At 31.6% G+C, this 27,974-nt stretch overlaps 2 protein-coding genes and 1 long non-coding RNA gene across 6 annotated transcripts; 2 read left to right on the top strand and 1 right to left on the bottom strand.

Moving 5' to 3' along the window:
- Positions 1-1,225: 1,225 nt before the first annotated feature.
- On the bottom strand, positions 1,226-19,190 carry LOC106661521 (transcription initiation factor TFIID subunit 4). Of its 2 annotated transcripts, XM_014385004.2 has the most exons (14): positions 18,017-19,190; positions 10,862-11,032; positions 10,065-10,148; positions 9,427-9,492; positions 6,160-6,390; positions 5,761-5,883; positions 5,372-5,473; positions 4,880-5,166; positions 4,330-4,496; positions 4,137-4,267; positions 3,876-4,058; positions 3,653-3,799; positions 2,560-2,692; positions 2,350-2,479 (listed from the first exon to the last, which is right to left on the bottom strand). In XM_014385004.2, the coding sequence occupies exons 1-13, from the start codon at positions 18,938-18,940 to the stop codon at positions 2,579-2,581; spliced, it is 2,730 nt and encodes a 909-aa protein (XP_014240490.1). In that variant the 5' UTR covers positions 18,941-19,190; the 3' UTR covers positions 2,350-2,479; positions 2,560-2,578. The 2 variants fall into 2 exon arrangements, with proteins under 2 accessions (XP_014240499.1, XP_014240490.1); XM_014385013.2 differs by lacking the exon at positions 9,427-9,492 and having other exon boundaries at positions 1,226-2,692; positions 18,017-19,187.
- On the top strand, positions 2,646-9,416 carry LOC106661557. 2 transcript variants are annotated; one of them, XR_001339754.2, is made up of 3 exons: positions 2,646-2,735; positions 7,503-7,539; positions 7,651-9,416. It is a non-coding gene; the product is annotated as an uncharacterized LOC106661557 (long non-coding RNA). The 2 variants fall into 2 exon arrangements; XR_001339753.2 differs by having other exon boundaries at positions 7,503-7,535.
- A 177-nt stretch (positions 19,191-19,367) lies between the features above and the next one.
- LOC106661543 (differentially expressed in FDCP 8 homolog) lies at positions 19,368-27,460 on the top strand. 2 transcript variants are annotated; one of them, XM_014385035.2, is made up of 6 exons: positions 19,368-19,642; positions 24,330-24,642; positions 25,788-25,952; positions 26,008-26,243; positions 26,859-27,083; positions 27,152-27,460. In XM_014385035.2, exons 1-6 carry the CDS (start codon positions 19,496-19,498, stop codon positions 27,335-27,337), a joined length of 1,272 nt encoding a protein of 423 aa, XP_014240521.1. In that variant the 5' UTR covers positions 19,368-19,495; the 3' UTR covers positions 27,338-27,460. The 2 variants fall into 2 exon arrangements, with proteins under 2 accessions (XP_014240521.1, XP_014240512.1); XM_014385026.2 differs by lacking the exon at positions 19,368-19,642 and adding an exon at positions 24,051-24,196.
- Positions 27,461-27,974: the final 514 nt, after the last annotated feature.

Raw genomic sequence — 27,974 nt, forward strand, 5'->3', positions numbered from 1 at the left:
AATAGTTTATTATAATTCAATTTACGAGGAAATGAATCACAGCGTCGATAATAAATTCACATCAGAGTAAGCATTACATATGTGATATGTTACTAAAAAATGAGATCTGATTTGTAGAAATAAAAACTATTTTCAAAATAAAGCGCAAATACCCTAAATCTAAGTTGATGTACATATTCTGTGAAGGGGAAATTTTTTTGTTTTTTAAGTGAAATTACGTATTTAGATGAGCTTAACTTCCTTCAGAAACTACCATTTTCCAAAATCTTAACGAATTCTAAAATTTTAACAAGTCTAACTTACTTCTATTTCATTAATTAGGGCAGTTATATTGTGCTAAAATAGAGCACGTCTAATGAGGCAAAAGTGAGTAAGCTGTTCAAAATCAGTTTGATTGATGTTTAAACAAAGGATTAGAGAGAAATCTGACAAACCGTAAACCAATAAACATTCTCTAAGGGTTTTCTGTCAAATCATAGCATGACTGAATAACCATGTTGATACGTTTTTATCTTAATTTTTTGTTGTTTTTTTTAATTAAAATTTCCCTCCCCTTTTATCACAATAATGATCTAACTGAAAAAATACTAGTTTGATCTGATATGCCTTTCATTTTAAGCCAATCATTCCAATTTTAGTGATTACAGTTCTAGCCTTCAGTGTTGTGTTCAAGCTTCAATCGAGCTTTCTCCCGAAACTCAAGTCACAAAAAAATTACACTACAAAGCAGCACAACGAATCCCATGCATGTATAGTAATTCATTAACAAAACTAATCTGCAAAAGGTAGATGCAATAATATAATATGAGTTAGAGGCACAATGTATCCATTTTCATTAATACATTTTGGCAGTATCAGTTACATTGGCAGTATTTTTTTTCTAAATTGGTAAGTAATAAATGGCATAACATTTCCTTCAAATTAAAGTTAAATTTTGCTAAACATCAATCATATTTCAATTTGAGATAGATTAGTTTAGATTTCATCGATAGTCAATAATCATTTTGTTTAAACAAGAGTCAAACTAATGGGAAAAGTAAATAACATCACCTTCACACCATGTCCAACAAGGATGAATCCTTTCTTATCATTAGCAATACAATTTACAAATATTTAAAAACATTCGGTTTTACTTATAAGGCATCGTTGAATAGTTTAATAAAAATATCAAAGAAACAAAATTAAACTACGATAAAACTCCAAATTTGAAAATACTAAGGCAAAATATATATATTATTACATCTTTATTGTTTACCATAGAAAAATATGCATATATTCTCTTTTTCATAAAAAATGGGTAACATGGGTAATAAATTAAGAATATTTGTTTACATGTAAAGACAATACAAATTGAAGAGTTTTTTATTTATACTGGTTGAGCTAAATAAATTCTCTTTTCTTTTCTTTTTGAAATTTCTAAATGGTAAAAATCAATTTGTTTTAGAAAATATTACTTTGACCAAGTTTGAAAATAAATTATAGCATTTGTACAAAAGCAAATTAAATTGATATGGAATCTTTAAAATTTAAAAAATAAAATAAAACAGTCTTTCACTACAAAATAAATTAATGTTGCGCTATTCGGTAAACTGTCATAATGATTGTTATCGAACTCTTAATTTCACTTTGACAGTTAATGAAAAAGAAGTCCAGAATTAACATAAAGAGATGATGTTGAAGAATAATTGTGGTGAATTGCTCTAAAAAGTAAATGATTACCAAATGTCGCAACTTAGCCACAAACTAGTCCCAAAACTAAACCCTTCCAAATAATAATTTCACATATTAATCATGTTTTTAAAACTAAAAAAAAAAATAAGGTCATAAAAACAATCATTTACAAATTTGTACAAAAAAAATTAACAAATATAACAGGATTAACAATATTTCAAAAAATTATAATTAAGGTAACTAATATACCTATGAATATTCAATACTAAACCAGCCAGTGAATGCACTTTTATATAAAATAGATTAACACTTTTTAGTTCAGTCGTAAATATATTAATGACTAATTTTTATTTATTTTTTTTAGTTTTTCAGTTTTAAAAGAAAATGCTTCAACTTTTTTAGCATTATGGTTAATCTACAAGAATTCAAATAGATACTGTAAATAGATGCTATTATTTACAAATAACTACAAGTTTAATCGACTCTATTATTCCACATATATACATTATAAAATTGATGGTTTTATACAATGAACAATATTTCTTGCTTTCCATTTATACTATTAAACATTTATTTTTGTTTTAATAAACATTATCACAAATAGCGTGAATCAAGAGTAATTGACGAGTCATTGTCCTTCATGAGGCTTGATTCGTTTTTAAATGTTGTTTTTTTTTCTTTGTAATTTTTTTCTTACATCTTGGGCGGTATCAATTCTCATGTGTGACATGAAAAATTGAGATTCATTATTCAGAATCTCCTATACAACTTTCTCTTAATCATCTTTTTTTTCTCTTTTTGGTATCAGCTAAAATAAGAAAAACAAAAGAAAACAGCTCGTGCCTCAAATTACACTGTATCTTACAAATACTGCAGACACTGATATACTTAAAGAAATAAGGGAGCATCACTTGAAATAAGACTTGTATAAAAGTCGACTGCGACACGTCTCCTTCTCCTGTTCCATGAGAATTAGTAAGTCCCTCAGGCAAACCCTCTTCACCCTTGGCCTCAAAGGAAGCTACAAAAAAGATTTAACAGTTCATTAAAGTTCAGTAAAACAGGTTAAGTTTAAAAATTACAATTTTAAAAATATTTATTTACCAAGATTTGTCGTAAATTCTTTTAAAAAAATTATACAAAGTAATAATTAAAAAAGTCTTCATCAATTTCTTTAATTATCTGTCAATATCTGTCCAAAATATAAACTGAGCAAAAAGTATAGTTATATTTACATATATGTCAGACCAGGAAGCAGTGAGGAGTGAAACCAGCCAGTGCTGAAACTCTCTTTTATTTTTGGGTGGGTGAAGACAGGTCACGAGGCTTGTAAGGGTGAGACTATGAAAGTCAGGGCTAGTGGGTTAGAGTGGAGGGATAGTTTAGAGTGGAAATTGAAGAAGTGTGTTTGGGTAAGATCTTTTACGAATGGGATTTTAAGATCTTTATGGATTGTTTGTTTGATGACATAGAAGGGAGCGTATAAGGCAGAGAACTTTATATCGAAAGGATTGAATTCGTTAGATGTTGGAAGATTTGGCCAAGCCCCACAGTTCAACTCCGTAAGCCCATATAAGTTCTAATAAGTGTTTTGTAAGCAGTTAGTTTGTTATGTAAGCTTAGAGTTGATTTTGATCTCAGTTGATGTCTGAGGAGTCCATATCTTTTGTTAAGTTCTTGTCATTTTAACCTTGTATGTGCATTCCATTTAAGTCTTTATATAATTAAAGCCCAAGGTAGCAGATTTGATTCAATGGTAGTATTATTTTGTTTATGTGCACTGGTGGGAAAGTTTGACGTTTAAACATAAACTGGCTTTTTGCTCGTTCAACCTGAACTGGCCACCGATCATCAATTTCTAAGATTTATTTTCCTAAGCACTATCACAATGTTCAACTTTTAATAAATGTTGTAACTTTTAAATTTTTAAAAATAATTCCATTTTTTAAGTATTCATGAAATTTTGTGATAAATTACTTACATTGGAAGACGAACTGGAAGACGAGCCTAGTGTGAGAGATGTCCCTGAAGATTCGTCTAATTTTGGTTTTTTACGAGGTCCGATGGCTAACAGGGCTGTAAGGTTTGCTTCCCTTTGCCTAAGTTCTTCCATTTCCGCCCTTTGCATCTAAATTAAACCAATGATTTAATAAATAACAATAATAAATTTGCTACTTATAGTTTTAGTAATTTAAAAGATTTACTTCTTTAGCTTTGGCTTTAAGTTTTGCTTGTTCAGGGTCTTCTGGTTTGCTTTTTGATTTTGCTGCCCTCAACAACAGCTCTCTTTCTTGTTCTTCATGCCTCTTCCTTTCTGCCCGGTCAATTTCTTCCAGACATTTTAATTGTGCTCTAACATCTTGAGTAACTTCATATCTAGGATCAACCTGGAAATTTTATATTTCAAACATTAGAGAGCAGATTAATGACAAACAACATCAGCAGTCATGAAAAAAATAAAATACCTTATTTAGATCTACCCTGTGTTCGGCAATAACAGCCAATTTTTCCACTAAATTTTTCAGTCGTTCTTGAGTAGCATGTGAAATTAATGCTGCTACATCTCCACTCGGTTCTTCAAGGCCGTGTTTCCTAGCTAAATTGAAACAATACATAATAGTAGAATCAAACGTTATTAATTCAACACTACGGGCATACCTATTTGGGCGATTTTTCGCATAAGAGGGCCAGAATGTAGGTATATGTCGTCCTTACAAGAACGAATCTGTGTGCCAACAAACTCAGTTGAACCTAATATTCTTTGGCTTTCCTCAGCAAGGTTGACTCCTCCCATTGCTGCTACATCATTAATATCATCATCTCCCCTGTGAAAACAATAAGGATAAAATCATGTGGCAAAAAAGAATCATCGTGTATTAAAATAAAAACAATAAAAGAAAAAGGAAAAAAGATTTACTTATTATAGTATAGGCTTTGCTCCTACACATTCCTCTTTATAATATTCTGTTCATATTTTATTTTTTGTAATAAACATATTATGTACATATAATACACAAATTAATTTTTATTTGTTTACTATTTCAATGAAAAAAACAACACCTGAGCAATTATCTGCCTGGTTGGATCATATTTCAATTACAAAAGTTAATATTAAATACATATAAACATATTAATCTCTTTTCCAAAATAAAAACAAGTTAAGATTTGCACATTATAATTAAACAATTATAAACAAACAACTACTTACATGTATCCTGAAGAAGAGAAATTCTTCTTTTCTTTTTCTTTGGCAAGTGGTGTTTTAAGAAGAGAAGGCTTCGAAATGGCAACATTGGTGAACTGGGTAGTCGCTAAGACAGGCCTCGTTGTGAATTGCGTTTTAGTCAGGGTCTGTCCAGGACGGAGGGTTAGAGTAGGACCGGCAGCCGTTCTAACAATCTGCGCTGTCGGCCTTACAATTTGAGGAGTTCTTATCGTCGTTAGTGTCCCTTTATTGACATTGGCGACTTGTGCTGTCGTGGCCATTCTCATGGGCTGAAAAAATTAAATTCAACATTGCATCAAATTAAGTGACAAATTAAAACAATACACAATAATATATGAAAGTAAAATCCTTCCAAATTTCAATATTGTGTGCAGTATTAGAAGTTTTGAGTCAGCCGTTCTACAAGCTTGGCCAAGTTATTAAACATTAATGAGTAATGGAATTTTATGTTTGGTGGCATAAAACATTTCTTACAGTTATAATCCTGTGTTGGATTGGTTGCCCAGGTCTTAAGGTAGTATGCTGAGTAATCACCCTCATTTGCGGTGCTGCTGCCACTTGTACTTGCCCTCGAATCTTAAACATAAAAAACGACATTTAACGACTAAACCAATGATATAATTGATTCAGTTTTAGTCTTCCAGAGATAAGGGTTACAGCTTGTTAAAACCTTAACTTACTAGCTAAATCAGTACATAAAATGAATTCAGTTTAATTGCTTGAACATTCAGTTTAAAACTCCTTTGATAAAAATGCTAATATTTTTGTTTTCAATTTTTCCCTTCAAATTGTATAAAATAGTGGTTAGGGAGACAAGAGTAGTTATCAAAATTCAAATCAGTATTATATATCATATCAATTACCGGAGTGGATGAAGTTGTGCTGACGTTTGCAGTTGAAAAGATGACAGCGGCAGGAGGTGCTCTGATGCCTTCGATTACCATCTCGTTATTAACCATTGCTTGTCGCAGAAGAGGTAAACTTTTCTACACATAGAAATAAAATACACATTATAAATCAAGTTGAACTTATAAAGATATAAATAAAAGGTACTAGACCTTTTCTCAAAGTTTAAAAAATAATGTAAAAAAAATTTCAATCTAAGTAATAAATGTGCAATCAATCAGCAACATGTTCAACATTGAAAGCAACATATAATTTCTTCTTTTTTTTAAATTAATAAATAAACAAATCAATAAATGTGTAAAAGCATTAAGCATCCCTAAATGAAAAGTATAATGCATCTCAAAAATTGTACATACCTTGAGAAAGCCTATTAGACAAGGTTGAGGCGAGGCATTGAGAAGTTTTTCTAATCTATCGCAGAATTGTTCTGGTTCTACTTTGGTGTCCACTAATTCTTGGATAAGATTCCGCACGTTTCTCTCGACAGTCTTTGGCTCCCTTGACGATAATTCAAGAAGATTTGCTAGGAACTTCCGACATTTCTCCTTTGTCTGTTCAAATGATGTTCTTTGGGTTAAGATCGAATTCTAATCGAAAATAATGCTTATTAGTCCTATGATTATTGAAAGCAAAGATACATGGATGTTAGCATTTAACAATAAAAATAATATTGTATGTTAAAACAAGAAATTTAATTATTTGAATTTTAAATAAATAAATAAATTGCAAAGTAGAAACATTTAGATTTAAGAATGCACAAAAAATTGTTTAAAGCCATATTGTACTCAGAAATTACCCTGGACAGTCTATATCAACTCAACAATGTATGGCATGACACCAACTTTGGTTTTAAAAACATCCACTATTTAAAAAAATCCTCCTTATATTTTAAAAGTAAAATAAGGTGTAAGGTGAAATTCTTAATTATTCATATTAATTATTATTGCCCAGCACTTGATAGACTGATCAAAGAATTTGAACAAATGTACTATTTCAATAATATTTTAACACTCACACCGCCGTCTGTAAAAAATAACATGAACCTTTTTCGATCAATTTTTTTTTAACTGAAAAACTACAATATTAAGTTTTTTGTTTTATAATCTTTATTTATTTAGTATTCACATAGGTGACATAAATGAAAATTGTCATGTGTACGCTAAAAGTTTTTACATTATATAATTACCCCAAAAATAATTTAAACACAGCAGGACTTCCGGCTTGGCATTTAGAACAGAAAACTCTTATACTTTTGTGATAATGTTTACACTGATTTTGATTACATTTTATTTTAATGGGTATCTCTTCTGGGTTGAATGTTAATTATGGCTTCTTTTGTTATATTTTTCTTAGTCTTTGGTACATTTGTTATTATTAGTTTTTTATTTATTTTTTCCTTGCTGTACTTGTAGCACTATGTAGAATAGACTGTCTAAAATTTATGGAAATAAAGGAGTTATTTATTCTCAATGTTTTATATAACTATATTTTTTTGTTATTTATTTATTTTTATTTATTTATTTTTTTTAAGGACTGATCTTATAATATTTCATTTTAATAAAGATTTTTTTTTAAATACTTCAACAGAATTATAAGAAATATTAAACCTATTAAGGAAAAGAATTTATTTCTTATCCAAAAATATTAAAGTGTTATAACAATAAATTAATTTTTTAATGTCATATATTTTGTTCTTTAGTTCCCGCAATGCCCAGTCACCTGAAGGAGACAGGTCTGTAAGTTTTTGTGTAATAATATTACTGAAAATTTTTTTTACTGTTTTATCAGAGTGCCAAAGAAATAGCAAATATAAAAAATAATACTAAAACACTTTATTTTGTCTATAGGTGTTGGAGGGTAAAAAAAAAAAAAGTAATAATTAGACAACAAAACCGGGGGAGGAAAAAGGACCCACAAGGACAAGCGAGTGTTGATGACATCCCCCCCCCCTTAAGAATAGTGCAATGTCATATATCACAGTTGTAGAACTATGGTCAAATTATAGTATATTTATAATATCCTCACTCAATATCATCATCAATATACATCCAAGTCAATGATACTAAAGATCTTTAATAATAATATTAATAATACTTTAATATGTAAGAATTGTCAAGATTTTTTTATTATGAATAAAACTGTTTAATGAAATTGGGAATTGAAGTGATAAATGACAATGTAAATCTATTTGGCAAGTTTAATCTAATGTACTTAACTACGTCTGAAATAAAGTTTAAAAAAACCACCAGGCCATTTTTTCCTGATTACTAGACTATTATCATCATGAATCAAATCTGCACACAATACACTTCTTGAAACCTCCAGTAAATATAATTTAAACTAATTTCAAGTTTTACAATTTATTTAAAAATCCTTCACTGATTAAGATTATTATTATTAGGGGGGAAAGATTTTTAAAGTTATAACACATGCAGTTAACACCAATACCCACACCTAAACCGAAGACATAATAAATAAATTAAAAATTATAAAAGCAATTGGGCCAGAGTTCAAAAAATACAAAAAAAAACATTGTGCATAAAACTTAAAACAGTTTTCAGTCACCAAAGGTTCATGATTAATGAAAAAAATTGGAATAACACATAAATATTTGAACAAAACGGTATTTAAATATCTAGATAACAAACAGTGCAGACTAGTAAAGAAATACTACTGACAACACCATTCAATTTTAGAAAGCCTGTAAAATCTTTAAATTTTTAATTTTAGTAATGTTTTGAATTTCGTAATTTCTTATAAATTCAAAAATTATATTTATGTAAACATACATTATAAGTGTATGAGACGTAAGATTTATGCAAGGCCAGACCATTATAATCTCTGCTTCTTAGAAATTGGTCAGATAACAAATAAAAAAATAATAAAATTTATTCTATTTCCTATTATAAATAGTGATAAATTGTTAATAAATAATTACTAATAAATTATTTCACAGCATTTGGTGCAAAGAATAAGCCAACAATGCAAAACATTTTGAGGCTCCTACAAATTGAAATTCAGTGTTGGCCCAAAAAATGCTTAGACTACTAATTTCAAAAAGATGTAATATGCGGGAAGTTTTACCCACATTTCATCACTATTTGCTTATATCTAAACGCAAATAAAATAGTGCATTGCTCATTTATTTATATACGTAATGTATATTCAACAGTTATATCACAAACTGGCCAAAATCAAATAAGGCATGCTTGGTTAAACATTATAGGTTTTTTTAAAACTGTTCCAGCACCAGCGCAAGGCTTCACAGTGCAGTAATAAGCACACACAAAAATACATTGGCTTCTGTCTAAATTCATGCCAATAACAAAATCTTTTGTTTTTATTTAATTAAATCGACAAAACAGACATGCAATAAACTGAATTAAATAGAAAAAAAAAAAAAAACAAGAAAAAAAACAATATAATGTTTTCCTAAACCATAATCCAGTAAAACTCTTTTGGACTGCATTGATATCCATACCTCCCGATAAAATAAACAAATACATACCGATACATTCAAAATAATTAAGTATTAAAAATAAATAAATAACATAGATATTTAATAACACAGTGCAGATTCAAACGCACCATTGTGTGACACACTAATATATAATTGAAATTACCTTATATTGATTATAATGGTTAAGGCCTGGTTTGAAAGGATAATAGTTGTGATGTTCAGGGTAATGCTGCAATTATTATTAAATATTTTATTAGATACGAAAATTTGATTGAACCTGACAATTACTGGAAAAAATTGGATTTTCAAATTTCCAAACTATTTTGATCGGAAGTCAAAAAAAATAAAAATAAATCAATAAAATATAATGATCAAGTCTTTATTACTTTTTTTAGTGTCACAAAAATTAAATTCCCAATTTAAGCTTTTTGCAAAGTCCTAAAAATAAGTGATGAAAGCTTTAGCATCAAAGGTTGATAACATACTAGGCTGCTTAAATTATAAGTGTAGAGGCTGAATCTTTAATATACATGATTTAAAAGTTGGCAGTTGTTTAAAGAGACAATTGTGACTTAAATGTCTGAAAACATAAGTCTACGATGAAGTAATATTGGTCTCATCTGTGTGAAAAAGCAAAACAAGAAGAAGAAAATAAATGGGAATAAAGAAGCATTCTAATAACTGTACATTCTCAAAATTAATATCCGATTTGTCATGCCTAACATTTACCATGCTTTGATAAAATGAAAAATAAAAGCTAAATTCAAACTACTAATAATCCACAGCGCATTGTAAGCTTACCGGTACAACTGCGACTGCTCCCTGAGTAGTGTTAAGGGCTGGCGGAACTTGAGTTTGCACACCGGCACTTGATGTAGAGGCATTCTATAATAAATAATGAAAAATGCAGATATATAACAAAAAGTTGTGATTATATGTACCATTTTAAATAAAATTTAAAGTATTTATGAAATGTATTTGTGCTTTACTTTAATGAGACAGGAATCAAAAAACAAAAAACTTTCTTATGGTAACAAAATATAACTTTTTTTAAATAAAAAAATTAAATGGCATTTTCAGATAAGAAATAATAGTAGAAATGTGATGCAGTTAATTGAATTGAGGGTGTTAAAGATAAGTAGTTTATTATAAAAAAAAATCAAACAACCATCAATCTGATCTCATTTAAGGAAAAACTAAATTAATTAATTTAAAAAAATGAGTAAAATTTAATTTCACAAACATCCAGGTAGAGAATATAAACAATAAAATATAAAAAAAATGATAATAATAAAGAAATAAGAAATTTCATTGAAGGTGGGGTGAGTATTCACTTTTTGTAAACGAAGATTTTTTTTACAGATTTGTTGTTTAGAATAATCCAGATTACGAGCATTAAATGCTTATCATCAACTTGAAGGAGTTACAAACATCTCTCAATGAGAATATCGTGTTACTGAGAGACGTGTTTATAACTCCTTCAACCAGATGATGAGCATTTAATGATCGTTGTAAACTCCCTGATTGTTGTAAACAACAAATCCATGAACCATCATTTACAAAATATAAACAACAATGTATCGTTATATTCTGCTTACGGATAACGTTTGCACTCGGTAGGTGTTATTTGTGGATATGGTAGATACTGGTGTTTGCTGCCCTGCTGCCTGGGCCGTCGTTGCTGCCACCCTGATAAGCTGGAATTGTAGATTGTCAGTCTTGAGAAGTATATGGCCAGATGATCCTTGAAGAGCCTGAAGTGTGATTTGCTGTAAATGTACATTGCGTAAGTACAATAATTTTTCAGCTGTCATAAAAACTCACAAAATATAATTAGTGCATGTATTGGGTTGTATGACAAATTGTATGTTTAATTTAAATTAACTCTTTATAACAAAAATCCAAGTTTCTTGGGTTTCTTTAAGGAACTTGACAACCATCAAACTCATTTTCTTTTTATTGATATCAATTTTGGTTATCTAGTTCCTGAAAAGAAACCAAAATACAAAAAGTTGACAAACGAAAAAGAATATTAAAAAATCCAAGTAATCCAACGAAAGTGTTTTCATTTGTATTTTAATACATATACGATAAAAACACACGAATACACAAAACGGGGGTGGTTTTCTGCTTGTTTGTAAACATTAGAATAATTTTTTTTTTTAACTTGCATGAAAAATTTGATGATAAATTATCACCACATACCATAAATGTGATCTTCAAACCTTCAAATGTCGGAACCAATGAGAAAAGTAAATCATAAGGAATTATCAAAAACAAATCTTGTTTGTTTGAAGACAAAAAATGATCTATTTCCATGAATAAAAATTATTTATGCCCAAAAATATAATCAATAATAAACTAAAATATCCAAATTCTGGATTTGTAAAAAAAATTGTCAATAAGTTGACTTACTTAAAAAATATAAGTAGAGTTTGTTAAATGGTCTCTGCCAATAAAAAAATCATGTAGTTTTTCCAGCAGACACAGCAATGAAGATGGCAAGAAACTGTAACTCATCTGACATACCAAACCCCACTGATGATGAATCTGTATCACCCCACTGACCCAAGTGATCTTAAAATTTAACAAAAATCATACGCAGTTTTTATTAAATATTATTATAACTCAGTATTTACAGGGAGATAATAAAAGTGTTATTTCCCTTTTTTGTGAATCCTGACCCCGACTATTTGTTATACGCGCATTTTGTAGTCTCTAAACCACCAGGCATTAATAAAAACAAAGTGTGATAATTTCATCGAAATCAGTTCAGTAGATTTCATTTTTATCATAACACTTACAAACATTCACTTTTATACGCATAAGTAAGCTGATATTTAACTTTTGCTCCAAAAATCTCTAGATGCTGCCGTATCTAGGCCAACTGACAAGACAAAGGACGAAATGTAAGAAATCCATTATATTACATGTAACATTAATCAGAAAAAGTCATGAAAGAAATTCAAATTTAACAAAAGATTTTTTTGCAATAGTTATTTTGTAATAATTACAAAAAAAATTGTAGAAAGCGATTTATGGAAGAAAAGCATAAATAAATTAAGCGCAAAAGAATAATCCCCAGCAGCAAGGGGTTTAAATAAAACAGGAATTGACATTCAAGATTTATTTTAAGCATTTTATGCCTAGAAAGTTCTTGGCAGAAAAAGCAAGTGGCAGGATTATCAGACATGGCCTAACTACAAATCACTCAACCACAGTACAATATTTCATTAATCAATTCTCCCACTGTCAATTGAAAAACAATATAAATCAATCTTAACGGGGTCTAAACACTTTTGTAATTTAAAACTTTTTATTTCATATTTTGTTTCTGGACAGCGATTGTCTATTGTTTATTCCAAAACAAACAAGAACAACAAACTAGATCGAGGAACATGATGTGTATAAAATAAACAAATGTACGGCGTGGTATTATTTGCCATTAATAAGAAAGAGGGAGAGAAAAACTTATTTTGTACACATAAAAATTCTAGAAATGCATAAATAAATAATACATGCAAAAATATAATATAATAATATTTATGCATAAATTCATAAATAAATAAAGCATGATTAGAAAAACAATAGACACAAAAATGTACGTTTAAATTTTTTTTTAAATTGTTACAGCAATTAGTGTCATAATTAGCTTAAGAATGGCGCCTTAATTGCTAAACAAAACTAGATTTATTAGGTGACACAAAACAAGGTGACATTTTACTGAGTCCCCAGAAGAAACAGGAATAAAGAAGAGAGAAAGAAGCAAGCACCCTTGCAAGGAAACAGTCTACTATATCGCTGAAACCTTTTTGATGTATAGGATTCACACTATCAGCGAGATTCTTAGAAAAGAAGGACAATGTGAAAGTGAGGCAACAATGGAAATCTTGATACAAACAATTCAAAACCCTCTGGACGAGATTTGGAAAGAAAATAAATTCAAAATGCATCAAAGGGAGCCGGAAGGGGTTACAAACAGCAGACTTTGGTACTGCACTTTTCCATAGAAAAGAGTGCTTTGGGACATACATCAACAAAGAATTACAACCACTAAAACCAAGCCTATAATCAAATTCCTTGATGAATTGGGACCCTCTGGTGTGTTTTGAGTCCAGAATGGGGTATAATCCCCTCAAAAGGCCACTGTATGCCAAAGAACCTTGAATTCTTACATCTACATTTAATTAATATGCGTATGGACAATTCATTATAACAATTATCTGGTGTGGAAGAGCTGAGTTTTGTCCAATAAACAAGGCATGCGTGATTTTTTCCCCTTGCCTTAAGGCAAAATAAAAAGCTTCATTAGACTAGAAATGCCATACAATCTAGAAATAAAATGTGAGCCAGCATTGTTGACAATTATCAATATCAATCATTATATAACAATAAAACAGTTGTACGACTTTCTACCATGAAAGTGAAGGCTTCTAGGGCAGTGTTCATCTGTGTTTGAACAAACTACATGCTGTACCACAAATAAATCTCTGTGTTAAGGTGTTTTTGCCTACGGAAAGGAAAAATGATGACAAGAGACATTTGATCCGACTGTTTACACCCAGCTTATTTGTCACAACAAAAAGTCGTGTCGGGCAAAAAAAAATTTGAAATGCCATACAATCAAAAAATGACGATTGAACGAATACTGTGAACAGTATGAAATAATTTCAATTCAGTTTATATAATAAATTGTCCAATCACATTATTTGTTGAATGTTTTACCATTATACAAATATGAAATGGTTATAAGACGTTCTACTAATACAGTACAAAGTAAAAACAAATATTTTTGCTAATAAAAATAATCTGTGGCAATGCTTGTAATAACAAAATGCTCAACTGCAATCATTCAAACTACGAGCTGTACAAGAAGTCTCTGTTACTGGCAATTTTGCTGCAGGATGAGGAAATATGAAATATCATGATGACCAGAGAGACAGTTGATCTGATTGTTTAAACCAAGCTTATTAAACAAAAAGTCTTCAATTGCATTACAGTGTTGGACAAATTTAACACACCACTCTATTTATTTAGTTTAAAATTAAATCCATTATCCTTCTACATTAGTTACAGGTAATTAGGAGCTATTGTAGACAAAATAAACAGTAAATAATGCTTTGTTTACTTTTGGATTGATTAATCCCATATGCACAAAAAGTAGCATTATCCCTTCTCCATTCTGCTACGCCAGAAGATCAATTTCACTTAATCTTTTTCCTTCATTGATTTCATATTATTCTTATTCTTAATCCTTTTTCAATGACTACAGTCAAACATTTCAGGTAGTATGATAGTGTCAGGGTCTTAACATTATTAGAGGAAGGATACAGACAGCGCAAAGTCGCTTCACACTAAAAGGACAGGACAGGATCAACCTAGGTTCACAGACGAGAGGGATGATAGATTTATTTGTAGACAGGCTCTTTGAAACCACAGCATTACGGGAAATGAGATGTGAAATATGTAAGTCCAAAACGTTTCTATTTCATCCAGGACTGTAAGAAGAAGGCTCAATGAAATATATGAAAATAAACTCAGGGTGCGGCTTGTGGACTTCTTCTTACCAGAGCTCAGAAAATAAACAGGCTTGCATTGGCGAATTGTAAGATTGCGGACGAGTTCTCTTTACAGATGAGGTGAAAGTTGGCCTCAAATCTTCAGATGGGCATATTTCCTAGGATTTTATCAGAAACCTTTTCCAATGAATGCAAAGATGTTTAACAGATATGATTCGTGCCAGAGATGGACATACTCAGTATTAAATGGGATTAGGTAATAAACTTTTTCTTTTTAAATGTCTTATTTTTACAACCAAACCCATTTTTGGTATGCAAAGTATGAATAAACCTAAATATATTAAAATTTAATGGTGGTGCATTTATTTTGTCTATTAGTGTATTTATTTGAAAGTTTTATCATTAAATGCAAGTATAGCTTTGTTGAAAGACTTTCCAGAAGAATACAATAGCGGGTAAACAAAAATATTTTTTGCTCAATACAGTGTTTAACTGTAATTGTTCAAATTACAAGCTGTAACACAGATAAGTCTTTGCGTTATGGCATTTTTTCCCAGAAGGCAATGAAATACAAACCCTCGTAATGACAGATATTTAATCTGATTGTTTACATCCAGTTTATTTATCATAACAAAACGTGGAGTAAAAAATTGAAATGCCATACAATCAGGAAATGAGGTGTGAACAAATATCGTTAACACCATGAAATAATTTTAATTCAGTTTTTATAATAAATTATCCAATTGCATTATTTAAAGCAAGTTTTAGGGTCGTAGGACTTTTCACCAGGAAAAATGCAATATAGAGTATACAAAAAATAGTTTGTAGCAAAATAAATAAATAAATCATATAAAGGTTTTTAATGAGCCAGATTTTAACTCAGAAAAACACTTTAAATTATGGCCTGTATCATGAATAAGACTCAGTGTGTCATGGCATTTTGGCGTACAGGCAAGGAAAAAGAAAATATAGCGATGACAAGAGACATTTAACCCAATTGTTTACACCCAGTGTATTTGTCACAACAAAACGCCTTGTCGGGCAAAAGAAACTTTGAAACGCCATAAATTCAAGCAATGAGGTGGGAATGAAATAATTTCAATTTAGTTTGTACAATAAATTGTCCAATTGCATTATTTTTTTAATGTTTGACGAATATACAAATATGAAATGGTTGTAAGACATTCTACTAGGAACAATACGGTACAAATTAGAAGCAAATAGTTTTGCCTTAATAACAATAAACCATGTGAAGGATTTGACACAGTGATCCTCTGTGATTGTCGAAATGCACAAAAATATAAACCACATTAAGGTTTTCAATGAAACCGTGTTCAACTGAGAAAAACTTCATATTAAACTATGACTAAATCTTTGAGATACGGCATTTTTGCCAGAGGAAAAAGAAAACAGAAATCTTGCGATGACGAGACAGACTTTTTATCCGACTGTTTACCTATTTGTCATGATGAAAAACCTTGTCAGGCAAAAATAATGGAAATACCGTACAATCGAGAAATGAGATGTGAACAGAAAGAAATAATTTTATTTCAATTCTTACAATAAATCATTCAATTGCATTATAAATAGAAAGTTTTCCCATTATATACAAATATGAAAGGGTTGTAAAACTTTCCACCAGGAAGAACAAAGGGTATACAAAAATATTTGTTAGCTACAAAAAATGTATATAAACTGTATGAAAGGCTTTCAACTAACGTTCAACTATTATTGTATAAATCCTGTATTATGTCATTTCTGCTGGAAGATGAAGAAAGACGAAAACTTGCGATGACAAGACAGTTAATCCGAATATTTATATATAGCCTATTTGACACAATAAATAGCCGAGGAAAGAGATGTGAACAGTCATACATTCACATTATTTATTGACAGTTTTATCATTATATACAAACATGAAAGGGTTGAAATACTTTACACCAGGAAAAATATAAACCACATTAAGACTTTCAATGGCACAATGTTCAACTGAGATAAACACAAAATTTCATATAGCTAAACCATAAATAAGTCTTTGAGTTACGGCATTTTTGCTGGAGGAAAAAGAAGTAATAAATCTTGTGATGACACGACAGACATTTATCCGACCGTTTCTCTATTTGTCATGACGAAAAGCCTTGTCAGGAATTTAACATTGTCTATATACAAATATGTCAGGAATTGTACAATTTTCTGGTTGTACATAAATGTTTTGTGCTTAAAAAAAATAAATAAATAAACCGTATAAAGGATTTTAATGACACACCATTCAACTGCGATTGACCAAACTATGACCTCTACTTAAGTCTTTGTGTCAGTTGATCCGATTGTTTACACCAGGCCTATTAAACAAAAAACCTTCAATCACATTATTCATTTAATTTTTATCATTTAAGAAAACACCTTCCAGAAGGAAAAATACATTAAAGAGTATAGAAAAGTATATAAACCACATGAAGCGTTTCAACAACAAAGTGTTCAAACTAAGAGCTGTATCACAAATAAGTTATAGAATTGTTCCCTGAGGACAATGCAAGACAAAATCTTGTGATGACAAGACATATGTTCGATCTGACTATTTACGCCTAGCCTATTTGTCACAACAAAAAGTCTTTTCAGGCAAGATAATGATAACATCTGGTATAATCGAGAAATGAGATTAGAACAACATGAAATCATTTTCATTTGGTTCTTATAATCAAAGTTTTACTGTATACAAATTTGAAATTCTAAATTGTGGGCTAAACTGTGAATGAGTCTCAGTTTTATAGCACTTTTCTGGAGGGCAAGGAAAGATGAAACATAGCAGTGAAAATAGACATTTGACCAAAATGTTTACACCCAGCCTATTTGTCACAACAGTGACTAAAAAGATAACAATGCAAATGTTTATATTGGAAGCATGGTAATCAAACGAGGTTGACAATTTTGAAAAAATATTTAAAGCTGAAGAGCTTAAGTTGGACGCACAAGGAAAGAAAAAACTTTACTATAATAACACACGTGCGACTCGTAGTCATTTCGGACAAAACCTGTTGCCGTTTTGACCAGTCGAGACTAACGCACAGACAAATATGAGAAGTCGACTCAACAACCAGAACTCGCGTTTGCATGAAGAAAACTTGTTTTTATTTCAACCGATGGCATGTCAATCTGAAAGCGATAAACTTAAACGAGGATAACAATCGTACAGCGTAGTTGTAACTAATAAGATGAAATGAAGGGATAACGTACCCCAGGTTGAACCGCTCTTCCTCCGACCATCTGAGGGGTTCCGATCATGACTCGGGAAGGAACCGCGCCCTTGGCCCCGCCTGCAGACGACGGCGTGTTGGCCCGGAGCGTGTTTACGTTGACTATCTGGACGTTGGCCGGCATTATCTGGGGGGTGCCGCCGACGATGGTCTGCTGGCCGCCGACCGTCTGGTTGATCGGCTTGGCGAGAGTGACGACGCCCGTCGTCGACGTGCCTCCCAGGCTGTTGGCGTTCGTCATCGTCGTTATCGGTGAGCTTTGACTAGAACTTAGAGCGGACTTGATGACCACAGCCGTGCCCGTCGGCTTGCTCTGGTCCGCGACGGTCTGGGCGTTTTTATTCACGTTGGCCCCGGCTTGTGTAAATGTCTGAACACTCTTGAGCGAGTCGCTGTTGGAGGTTAGAGCTATACTACCGTTGGGCAATGTCAGACTCTGGTTAACGTAACACACTCTATTATTTACACTGACAGACTGGTTGTTCGACGGATATATGATTTTGATACCGTCCTCGGGTTTATTTACAGTACCCTGCACTAAGCCTAAGTTGTTGGCCAGTTGGTTGATGAACTGTCCCGCTGACGCACCGACGACGACCGTGTTGACGGCGTTGTGATGGTCCTGCCCTCCACCCCCTTTCCCGTTATCCTGATTTAACAGTATGTTCATAGAATCCGCCCCGCCGTTGGATACACCGTGTTTCAGCGGAGCACTCCTGGCCCCGAGCGATATACTCGATGTGACATGGTTGTGTTGTACGGATATCGGCTGCCCTTGCGAATTAACCGGGGCCGGAGAAGAAGTCACCAACTGTGTCTCTAACGAACCGACAATCGCGTTCACTGCAGATTCATCCACGTCTGTACTAAGAGCTTCCTCCAGAAACTTAGTAGCTGACGCCATTTTCTGCCGAAATCCAACTGTAAACTGATGTGCGCATGCGCCCACGACCGATAGTACCCACAGTGCATTGCCGTCCCGAGTCTGAAACCTTATTACTAATTATCAACCAAACACATTCGAATCGGACTTTTTTTTTATTTCTCATTTTCGACCGTTTCAACGTTTAATCGGGCTATTTTTATTTTCACCATTTGACCACGACTTATTCAGGGAAACACGTTTTAATATCTGACCCTGATGACCAATTGCTACAAATCCACGAAAACCCAGAGTCAAACTGATTCTCAAACTAAAATATACTCATCGCCTTTTATCGACATAAAAAATAAAATCATACTACAAAAACAAGTTTTTTCTTTATCCTTTATTTTCACAAAATGTAAAATAAAATCGCAGAAATAAATTCTCTCTTTAATCAATTAACCCGACCGTTTCAGGTGTTTCATCAGCTGACCAATCGACTTATCATAACACACACAATGTAAACAATCAATTTTTTTAAATTTCTTGTGACTCATTGTTTGGCTACGCCTATGAAGAAAATCGACAAAAACTATGGACATGACAGAAGAAGAAATAGAAAAACAGGAGTGCGTCCGGTCACCGTCTCTCTCCTCGGTTTCCGGTGACGAAGAATCGGATTCATCAGCACATCTTTCCACGACTTTCATCGACGCGCATAATTATATTACACTGAAGGAAGTAAGTCGTGAAAGCTGTCTGAAGAACACTGCTTATAAATTAACAAAAAAAATTTATTTTTTAATTTCCCCCCACGTTTCTTTATTTTCTCAATTTAACTTCAAATTGATGACTTGGAATAATCTTTGGGGATAATACTTCATTCTCTGGTATTAAATGTTACGGATAATACTTCTTTCCCTGGTATTAAATGTTACGGATAATACTTCATTCCCTGGTATTAAATGTTACGGATAATACTTCATTCCCTGGTATTAAATGTTACAGATAATACTTCATTCCCTGGTATTAAATGTTATGAAACACTTGTCAGCTATTTCTGCAAGTTGTTCATCATTTGTCCGCAGTCTAATTGCTGTATGTTTCAGTCACTTTGCAGTTTTACAGACTTTCAGTAAATTGCCTGTAAGGCATAATACCAGATTAGTCGATTCGGCTGAAGGAAAACAGAAACAAAATTTTAGATTGTGACTGAGACTGGAACAATGTCAGTCAAATCACACTGTAAGCAAAACTTGTTTGGTCATTTGTGAACAGAGTTAAGGTGGCTCCAGACATGCAGAATTCGCCAAATGCCGATGCTGCAAAATATTTGCTAGTCTTTGTGATGCTCATCTTGGCATATGTCAAATAGTGCCTATGTACATATGCAGGATTTGTTCAACCACCAGGTTGTGCGGAACGACATATGTATTTGCCAAGTGCTCCTTGGACCTCAACTTACTACCAATGATGGACAATAGTGAAATTGTCATGACTGCAGCTGAAGTTAGTTTTGTATAGTGGCCACAAACTCAGTCACAGAGTACTATTGCCCCATCTAACTTTTGATCCATAATTCTGAAGAGAAGCTTTCCAAATTATTGGTTCAGCTTGGTATAGATTGAGGTACTCCAAGACACTTATGTTAGGTCAAACCATTCCTAATCAACAGACACAACGCTATGTTGTTCTTTCATTAATATATTAGGAATTGTTTATTTTTGAAAAATAAATAGCAGTAAATACTTATTGAGTATTTCTTAGTGACCTGTTGTTTTATAATTTGTTGAAGTCATTAGGAGCGGTCAAGAATGAGGTAGTTTAGAAAAGTAAAGGTTGAAATGTTGGCAAAAAAATGAAAAAGGTGGTTTTCTAAACTACCTTATTCTTGACCGCTCCTCACAACTTCAACAAATTATGTAATAATTACTGTTGATTGATGCCAAAGGTTGATTTACGGGCAGTACAGTTGATTCCCGAATGTGTGGATGCTTTGAGTTCAGTTATATTGTGCACTTTGAAGCGGACAAGAAAACCGACAAATAGCCAAGATTGGCAAATAACTGAGCACCTGTCCCCACTAGTAAGGATTTGGCAGACCTTTGCTCGGCACTCAGTGAATCCTGCATGTTTGGAGTCGCCCTTAGGAAGACTCATTTTTTGTTTAGAGTACATATTTGTCTAATATCAAAATATTTTGATATACTGCCACCATAATTGATAGGTAGCATAGCTTCTGTTGAACTGGTGCTATTCATTGGACATTTGAAACATACATTTCTTCCTCTCTGCCTAAACTGTATGTTTAAGTTTTCAATTCCTCTCCCCTTTCAATTTACCTAAATCTAGAATTAAACTTTCAAATAATGTCAATGGGTTTTCTGGCTTTGTTCTGGACTGCAGACACTTAATCAATGAGCCTGCAACCTTGTCAATAGCAGCAGGTCATTTCTTGAAAGATAGAAGTGTTGAACTTGCAAAAATGGTACTTTTGTTTGATATTTGAAGCAAACCAGGAATCAAGAAACATCACCTGAAGCAAACAAAATTTTTCACTTGGCCAGTGTGGTTTAAACCCAGATGAACCTATAGTAAAAAGGTCATCTCAGTTTACTTTCTTCAAACATCCTAAAGAAACCTAAGGCTTGACTAATCCACTGTTTTGGACCTAGCATGCATATGACAAAATGGTAGATTGCATTTGACTGGAAAATACACCAAAAATAGGCAGGATTGGTAAAACCACTCAAATTTAACAGAAAGTACAAGCACAAACATCATTTTTACCATTAAAGGATACTTAACTGTTTCATGTCAAGTTTCATGAAATTTTGCCAGTTTATCAGTGCTTTGTCCAGAGTCTGATCGGCTCCCTTGTCTGCCTATTTTCTGTATGTTTCAATTAGATATAGTTCAGTTTTAAAGCCATGACTGTAGTATCATTTTTGTTTGAAACTTACTTCAAAAATAGGCAGACCAGAATGATCAAGAAACTTCATGAACTGATTATGCAGATACAAATATCTACAGAATCTATCTGGTTAATGTCGGGTTTCATGAATCTTACCAATTTTTTCTTCGATTTGTCAATTATTTGTCCACAGTCTGATTGGCCTTCTGGTCTGTAACGTCAGCTTAAGATGACAAAATGGTGGATCACATTTAACTATAAAATGACCGAAAATAGGTTGAAGATGCTCAGAAGTGACAAACCACACAAATGTGAAATAATGTTTATAAATTATCAATAAATAATATTTTTCCATGTGCTTTTGTGTTTTAATTTTTAAAGTTGATTGTTAAATTGTTTAATAACTACTGATCTTAAAGGAAAATAGAAAAACCAGAATGGTCAGAAGAGGCAAAAAAATGGTCAAACACATTTCAGTTTTTCAGCCATCTTCAGTGAATTTCTTATATTCCTGTAGATGACCTTTTTGCCATCATCAAAGTTAATGTAGCTGTGTTTAATGTTAAATTGATTAATGTCTTATTAGTTGATCTGAATTGTTAAATAATGGTCCTCAATCTGTTCATTGCCTATTATCCAGCTACGTTTATTCTTGCTGTATATTTTCATCAGACAATATGAGCATAAGATGAAAAAATGGTGTATTTGTTTTGGAAAGGGTTATACTTAAAAATAGGTAGACCATGATGATCAGGAGTTGCAAAAAAAATGAAACGCATTTTTACTACTTTTTTGCAGCCTTCTTTTGTGAATTTTCTGTATTACCTGAAGATGACCTTTTTTCAACATGTACTCATTACTACATGAGCCATGATATTGTGTTTTGGCCCCTCCTGCACTTGAATCATGACTTCTCATGGTCTGTAAGACCTTTTGATTCAAATACCTAATGAAGTATGGCCTTGCAAATTGGTCAACACAAGCTTTAAATGTTTATGCCAACCAAATAGAAAAGCTAAACAAAAATTCATTTTTTATTTTAAAACAATATTCTCTTTTTTTTTCTTTTTTAACAATGTTTAACGCAGATGGTACTGTAGGTTACCATTTGAAAAAGAAAGTTCATTTTTTAAGAAAGGTTTGTGATGTTTTGAAGTACAATTTGTTTAAAAAAGTCTGTTTAAATTTTTTTTCTAGTTTGAATAGTTAAACAAAAACTAGGTGGACCCTGTTAAATTTATGCACTGCATCATGTAATTTGATCCTTACTGATAATCTTGACCTGTCAAAAACATTTTGGCATTTCTTTATCTTCAGTGTTGGGTCTGGGTAATTTTAATAATGTTTAAACAGTAATATTATTACATACCCAACACTGAGGACGGTGAAATGTCGAAACAGGGCTGACAAACCAAACAAGATGAAGAAGAAGAATCAAATAATCAAAACCCTGATTCATTACCCTGCAAGCCACGAAAATAAATCTCATGACACTGTAATATATAATATGATGTACACCAACATATGGTATGAATTTAACTGTTATTGATCTGCAAATTAAATACTAATTTAAGTTACCACCCCAAGATCTGCCTTTTCTTAGCTATTTCAGACCATTTGCTTCAAATTTGTGCTCGAACAAAGACTACAAACAGATCAAATGAGGACAACAGTATGTTCTTTTTATAATTGCAAGATTTCCTCTTGAGGTCTGTTGGGTTGAACCTGTAGTTTGGTTTTTTTCTTGGTCTGTCATATATTTGACCGGCAGACCAAAATGATCGAAAAAGACCAGACTATAGCCATAATTTCATTAGAATGTTCAAACATCTATTAATTTTTTATTTTATTTTTTATATTACCCTTATCATTATATACCTCAGAGCTTTGTTCATTTTTTTCTCTTTGTAAATTTATAATATTTTCTTGACATTCTATACAATATGAGGAACTAATTTGCATGGAATATTAACAGAATGGTTTGTCATTTTATCAAATCTTTAATGAATTATATCAGCTTATATAATGGTTTTGGAAATGTGTGCACAATGCACAATCATTCAGCCCAGACATATTATTTGATTATAAGAAATAATGCTATTAAGGGGAAATAGATAACTGAAAATGTAAACTGTTGTAGTAATGAGTTAAAGTTTCATTGGGATAAGAAATCATAAATGAGATTAAACTTTCCTTTAAATACTACAATAGACTATGTTATGGCATGTAAATTGTGCATTTTCTTCCCCTTTATTCAATACAAGATGGATAATGTAACATTCACAGTTGATGATTTAGTCAGCACCATTCAAGAATTTTTGACGGCTGGAAGTGTTTTTTCCAGCTATATTGATGTAAATAATGATATAAAAATTAGAGAAGTAAGTGAAAAACAAAACATTGTTTTAATTTGTATAAAATATTTACTTTTATTTTTTCAACAGTTATGTTTTTCCACCCTTAAATAAAGTCAAATATCTCTCATTTTTACTGATAATTATCTTTTACTCGTAGGGTTGCCAGTTTGCTTTTACAACTGAAGAACTGACAGAAGCGTTAGAAAGATGTAAAACGTTGGTCATGACTAGCGAAGAATGCTCAGATGAAAGAAAATGGCTAGTGAGACGGTTGGTCGAGCTTCGGCACAGGCTGGCGCAGGCGAAGGAAAACGAATTAATAAAAAATCAACCAGAGCAGGAAGAAGTGCAAGTACGCTTAGGCCATAATTTTGTGGTAAACTACCAACCAGCTTCGGCGACTTCTCTCTACTGCGACCACTGCTGTGGTACCATTTGGAATGTCGTCTCTTATTATTACAGATGCATTGGTAATTTAAAAGAAAACATTCACTTTATTAGTTATTAACTTTTGCATAAGTGGTGACCAAGTGGGCTTGGCTCTGACTGACAAGAAGAAGCTACTGATTTCAGTAAAGTAAAAAAACTAAATTTGGAATTTTTTTAATTAACAAATTTTGAAATTAACTTACCTTTCACAGAACCAGACTACGCTATAATTTATAATTTAATCTTTTTAATAATTATTTATTTATAATAATATATTTATATAATTTAACATTTTATTACGGGCTTATTGGAACTAATTTTGCCAACTCCCTGTACATGTGGCTAATATTTTTTAATATGCTAAAATTCCTTAAAATTTAATTCAAATTGATAGAGAAAACTGAACAGTGACAGCTCTGTGAACAAGTGCAATTTTTGGTTTTTTTACAACTATTTTTTTTTCCTTGGCTCCTGGCATCCATTGGATGGAGCCCTCAACATGTGTCTAATAGTTTTTTATGTTATTATTACACCAATAAGTCATTATTTTAGCATAAATTTTACTTACTTTCTTTCTTATCATGTCAAATAGTAAATTATAATTTTAAAAAAAAGTTCCTCCAAAGCCTTATCCAAAGGAACTCTTACAACAATTTGATATACATACAATATAATTAATACTATAAATTATCAATTTCTTCAGCTCTTATTTTATAATCTTAATTCTTCAGCTCTTAATTTCTTCTCTCCTTCAAGTTTAGTTGGCATAAAAATAGAAACTGAATAAAATATTCAAACAGGATGATTTAATTGAAGCTGTATCATACTCGATCATGTGGTATTCTTAACGGTTTTGCTTGTTAGATGCTTTTTTCCAACTCCAGTGGTCAGTCAAGGCTACAAGCAGGGTGAGGAGATAAAAGTCTCCAGTTCGTTGTTCCATTTCAGAAGGCAGACTTTGGTTTAACTGCTGAAGATGAAAAAACACCAAAGACTCACAAGAAAACCAGCAAGTATAGATTAGCAAGAATACATATCATAGTTAGAATGAAACATAGCAAAAACAAGTTTTGTGAGGATGAAGAGAGTAAATCAGAGAAGGAAGGTTCTATGGCAAGACCACTTCCTCACCATAGTGAAAGTGTTAAATAAAAAAAATAGTGTATATAATTTTTTTTTTTTTCAGATTGTTCATACAGAATTCATATAAAATGTCTACACTTTATAACAAGAGTATGTCCAATACTGATTATATCTGAACAGGGAAGTTACGAAACCAAAATTTGCCCCGAAGTAGGATTGGATCGTCAAGATTACAAATGCTTCGAATGCGAAAACCCGATCAATTTTGGTATGGAAGTCCTTCAAGTCTTGCGCATCCATGAATTAACATACATGCATTTCAGTTCAACGGGGAAACAATGAGGCGAGGAAATGCGATTACTCTGGGCGATATTTTTGCAAGTCTTGTCATTGGAACTCATTAAGTGTTATACCCGCGAGGATAATGCATAACTGGGATTTCGAACCAAAACCAGTATCTCAGGCTGCATATCAGTTGATTAAAATGACTAAGGAAAGACCTTTGATCATTTTAGACAATTCTTTATATCCTCTTATTGAGGAGCTCAATAAAATTAAAGTATGAACAATTTTACGTTATTTATTTATTATTACTCTGTTATAGCCAATTAAGGCATACAGAGGAAGTTGATTTAATACAACATAATATATAAATTAAGCAAATGTAACATAAGACATACAAATAAAAACAACATTGAAATTATATTAAATGTGAATAATTTATATGTAATAAAATAGCAAAAAAAATGTAATAATAAATCAAATATCATTTAACTTGTGAGGAAACTCTTTATCTGAAACTTTCTATAAAGAATACAAAAATATCATTTATTTTATTTTTCAAGATAGCAGAATTTAAGTCTAGAAATAATGTTACGTTTTTCGTAATGTTTTTCAAAGTTTGAATACAAGAAATATTTTGATCTAAATGAAGCCAAGACAGGGTAGTTAATTAAAAAGTGTATTAAACATTAAAAGCCTGGGAGATACATAAAGTACACATTTTAGCCAAATTGAAGTAAAATTTCTTTCTTTTAAAATAAATACTTCAAATATTTTTGTAAGTTAAATGAAGCTGTGCAATGAGTCTTAATTTATTAATGTTATAATAATATTTAAGTAATTTAGTTAATAACTGGTAAATATATTTTTTGTTTAATTATTATTATTTTAGAAAATGAGAGAACAGCTTGGTCACATGAAACTATACATTTCAACTTGTCGGTCTTCGTTGGAGAGCGGTTTTCATAAACGTGAGTTAGAGTGGAGAAGGCATCTTGTTCACAACACTGACATTTTTAGCCTTGATGATTTAAATGATTTACACAACGGACAACTTCGTATGAAAATTGAATCAATACATAGCAAGTTGAAAAAGCACATAAAAGAAGATTGCGAGGTTATTATTGTACATTGTGAAAATTTAACGCTTTTGATGTTTGATAATTTGATTTTTTTTTCCAACAGGTTTGCAAAGGTCGAGGCTTCTTTTGTGAATATTGCAAAAGTACCGAGGTTATTTTCCCTTTTGACAATAGTGTATATATTTGTCCCAAGTGTGAATACGTTCAGCATAAGCATTGTTGGATGACGAGAAACGCTTGCCCAAAATGTGTACGAAAAGAAAGCAAGACTGATAAAGCTGATGAATAAAACTAGAACAATTTTTTAACATTAATTAAAACAATAACAATGTTAAATAATACTGTTGAAATTTAGAGTGTGCAATATTTTGCTTCCTGTTTATGTTAATAATAAAATCCATGTCTTTTATTATTTATGTTATCAATTTATGGGTTTTTGCTCCCTGCACATCTTTAACATTGAATATTGATTTTTATTGCAATGAGTAAAGTTGTATTAATTTCTTCGTGGTGTGTGACTGCTTTTTACTATCATCGCCTTCCTCGTCTCCAAATTTAATCCATTTATTCTAATTTTAAGACCACTCCAAGGTTAATTTATATACAATGATATTTTTCCCTTATCCGAACTGAAAAATTCAAGGTGTTCGAATTTTAAAGGAAACGAATTAAATATTATTGATGGGGGAGTGAGTAAAAATAAGTGAGTGAGGAAGAGTGTATGAGAAAAAGAAGAAATAAAAAGAGTAAGAGAGAAGTTAATGAGTCCATGAGGGAGAATAAGTGAAGAGTGAGTGAGGATTGAGAGTCATGAAAGACTGGCTTAGACTTTTTTCAAGAATTTCTTTTGTTGAATCCCTCACCTCTCTTCACCACTAAAAATGAATTGTTAGATTAGTTTACATTTTTCTTGTGTTATTCTAATA

Source organism: Cimex lectularius, unplaced genomic scaffold, assembly GCF_000648675.2.
Source record: "Cimex lectularius strain Harlan isolate CLEC.00 unplaced genomic scaffold, Clec_2.1 scaffold150, whole genome shotgun sequence".
NCBI classification, from domain to species: domain Eukaryota; kingdom Metazoa; phylum Arthropoda; class Insecta; order Hemiptera; family Cimicidae; genus Cimex; species Cimex lectularius.

Coding starts and splice junctions, on each gene's coding strand:
- LOC106661521 (XM_014385004.2), bottom strand. CDS start 18,940: ATGGCGTCAGCTACTAAGTTTCTGGAGGAAGCTCTTAGTACAGACGTG. Junction 4,497..4,879: donor TTCTCTTCTTCAGGATACAT/GTAAGTAGTTGT, acceptor TTGTTTTCACAG/GGGAGATGATGATATTAATG. Junction 4,268..4,329: donor GCGAAAAATCGCCCAAATAG/GTATGCCCGTAG, acceptor GTTTCAATTTAG/CTAGGAAACACGGCCTTGAA.
- LOC106661543 (XM_014385035.2), top strand. CDS start 19,496: ATGGACATGACAGAAGAAGAAATAGAAAAACAGGAGTGCGTCCGGTCA. Junction 19,643..24,329: donor ATTATATTACACTGAAGGAA/GTAAGTCGTGAA, acceptor TTTTACTCGTAG/GGTTGCCAGTTTGCTTTTAC. Junction 24,643..25,787: donor TTATTATTACAGATGCATTG/GTAATTTAAAAG, acceptor TTTTTTTTTCAG/ATTGTTCATACAGAATTCAT.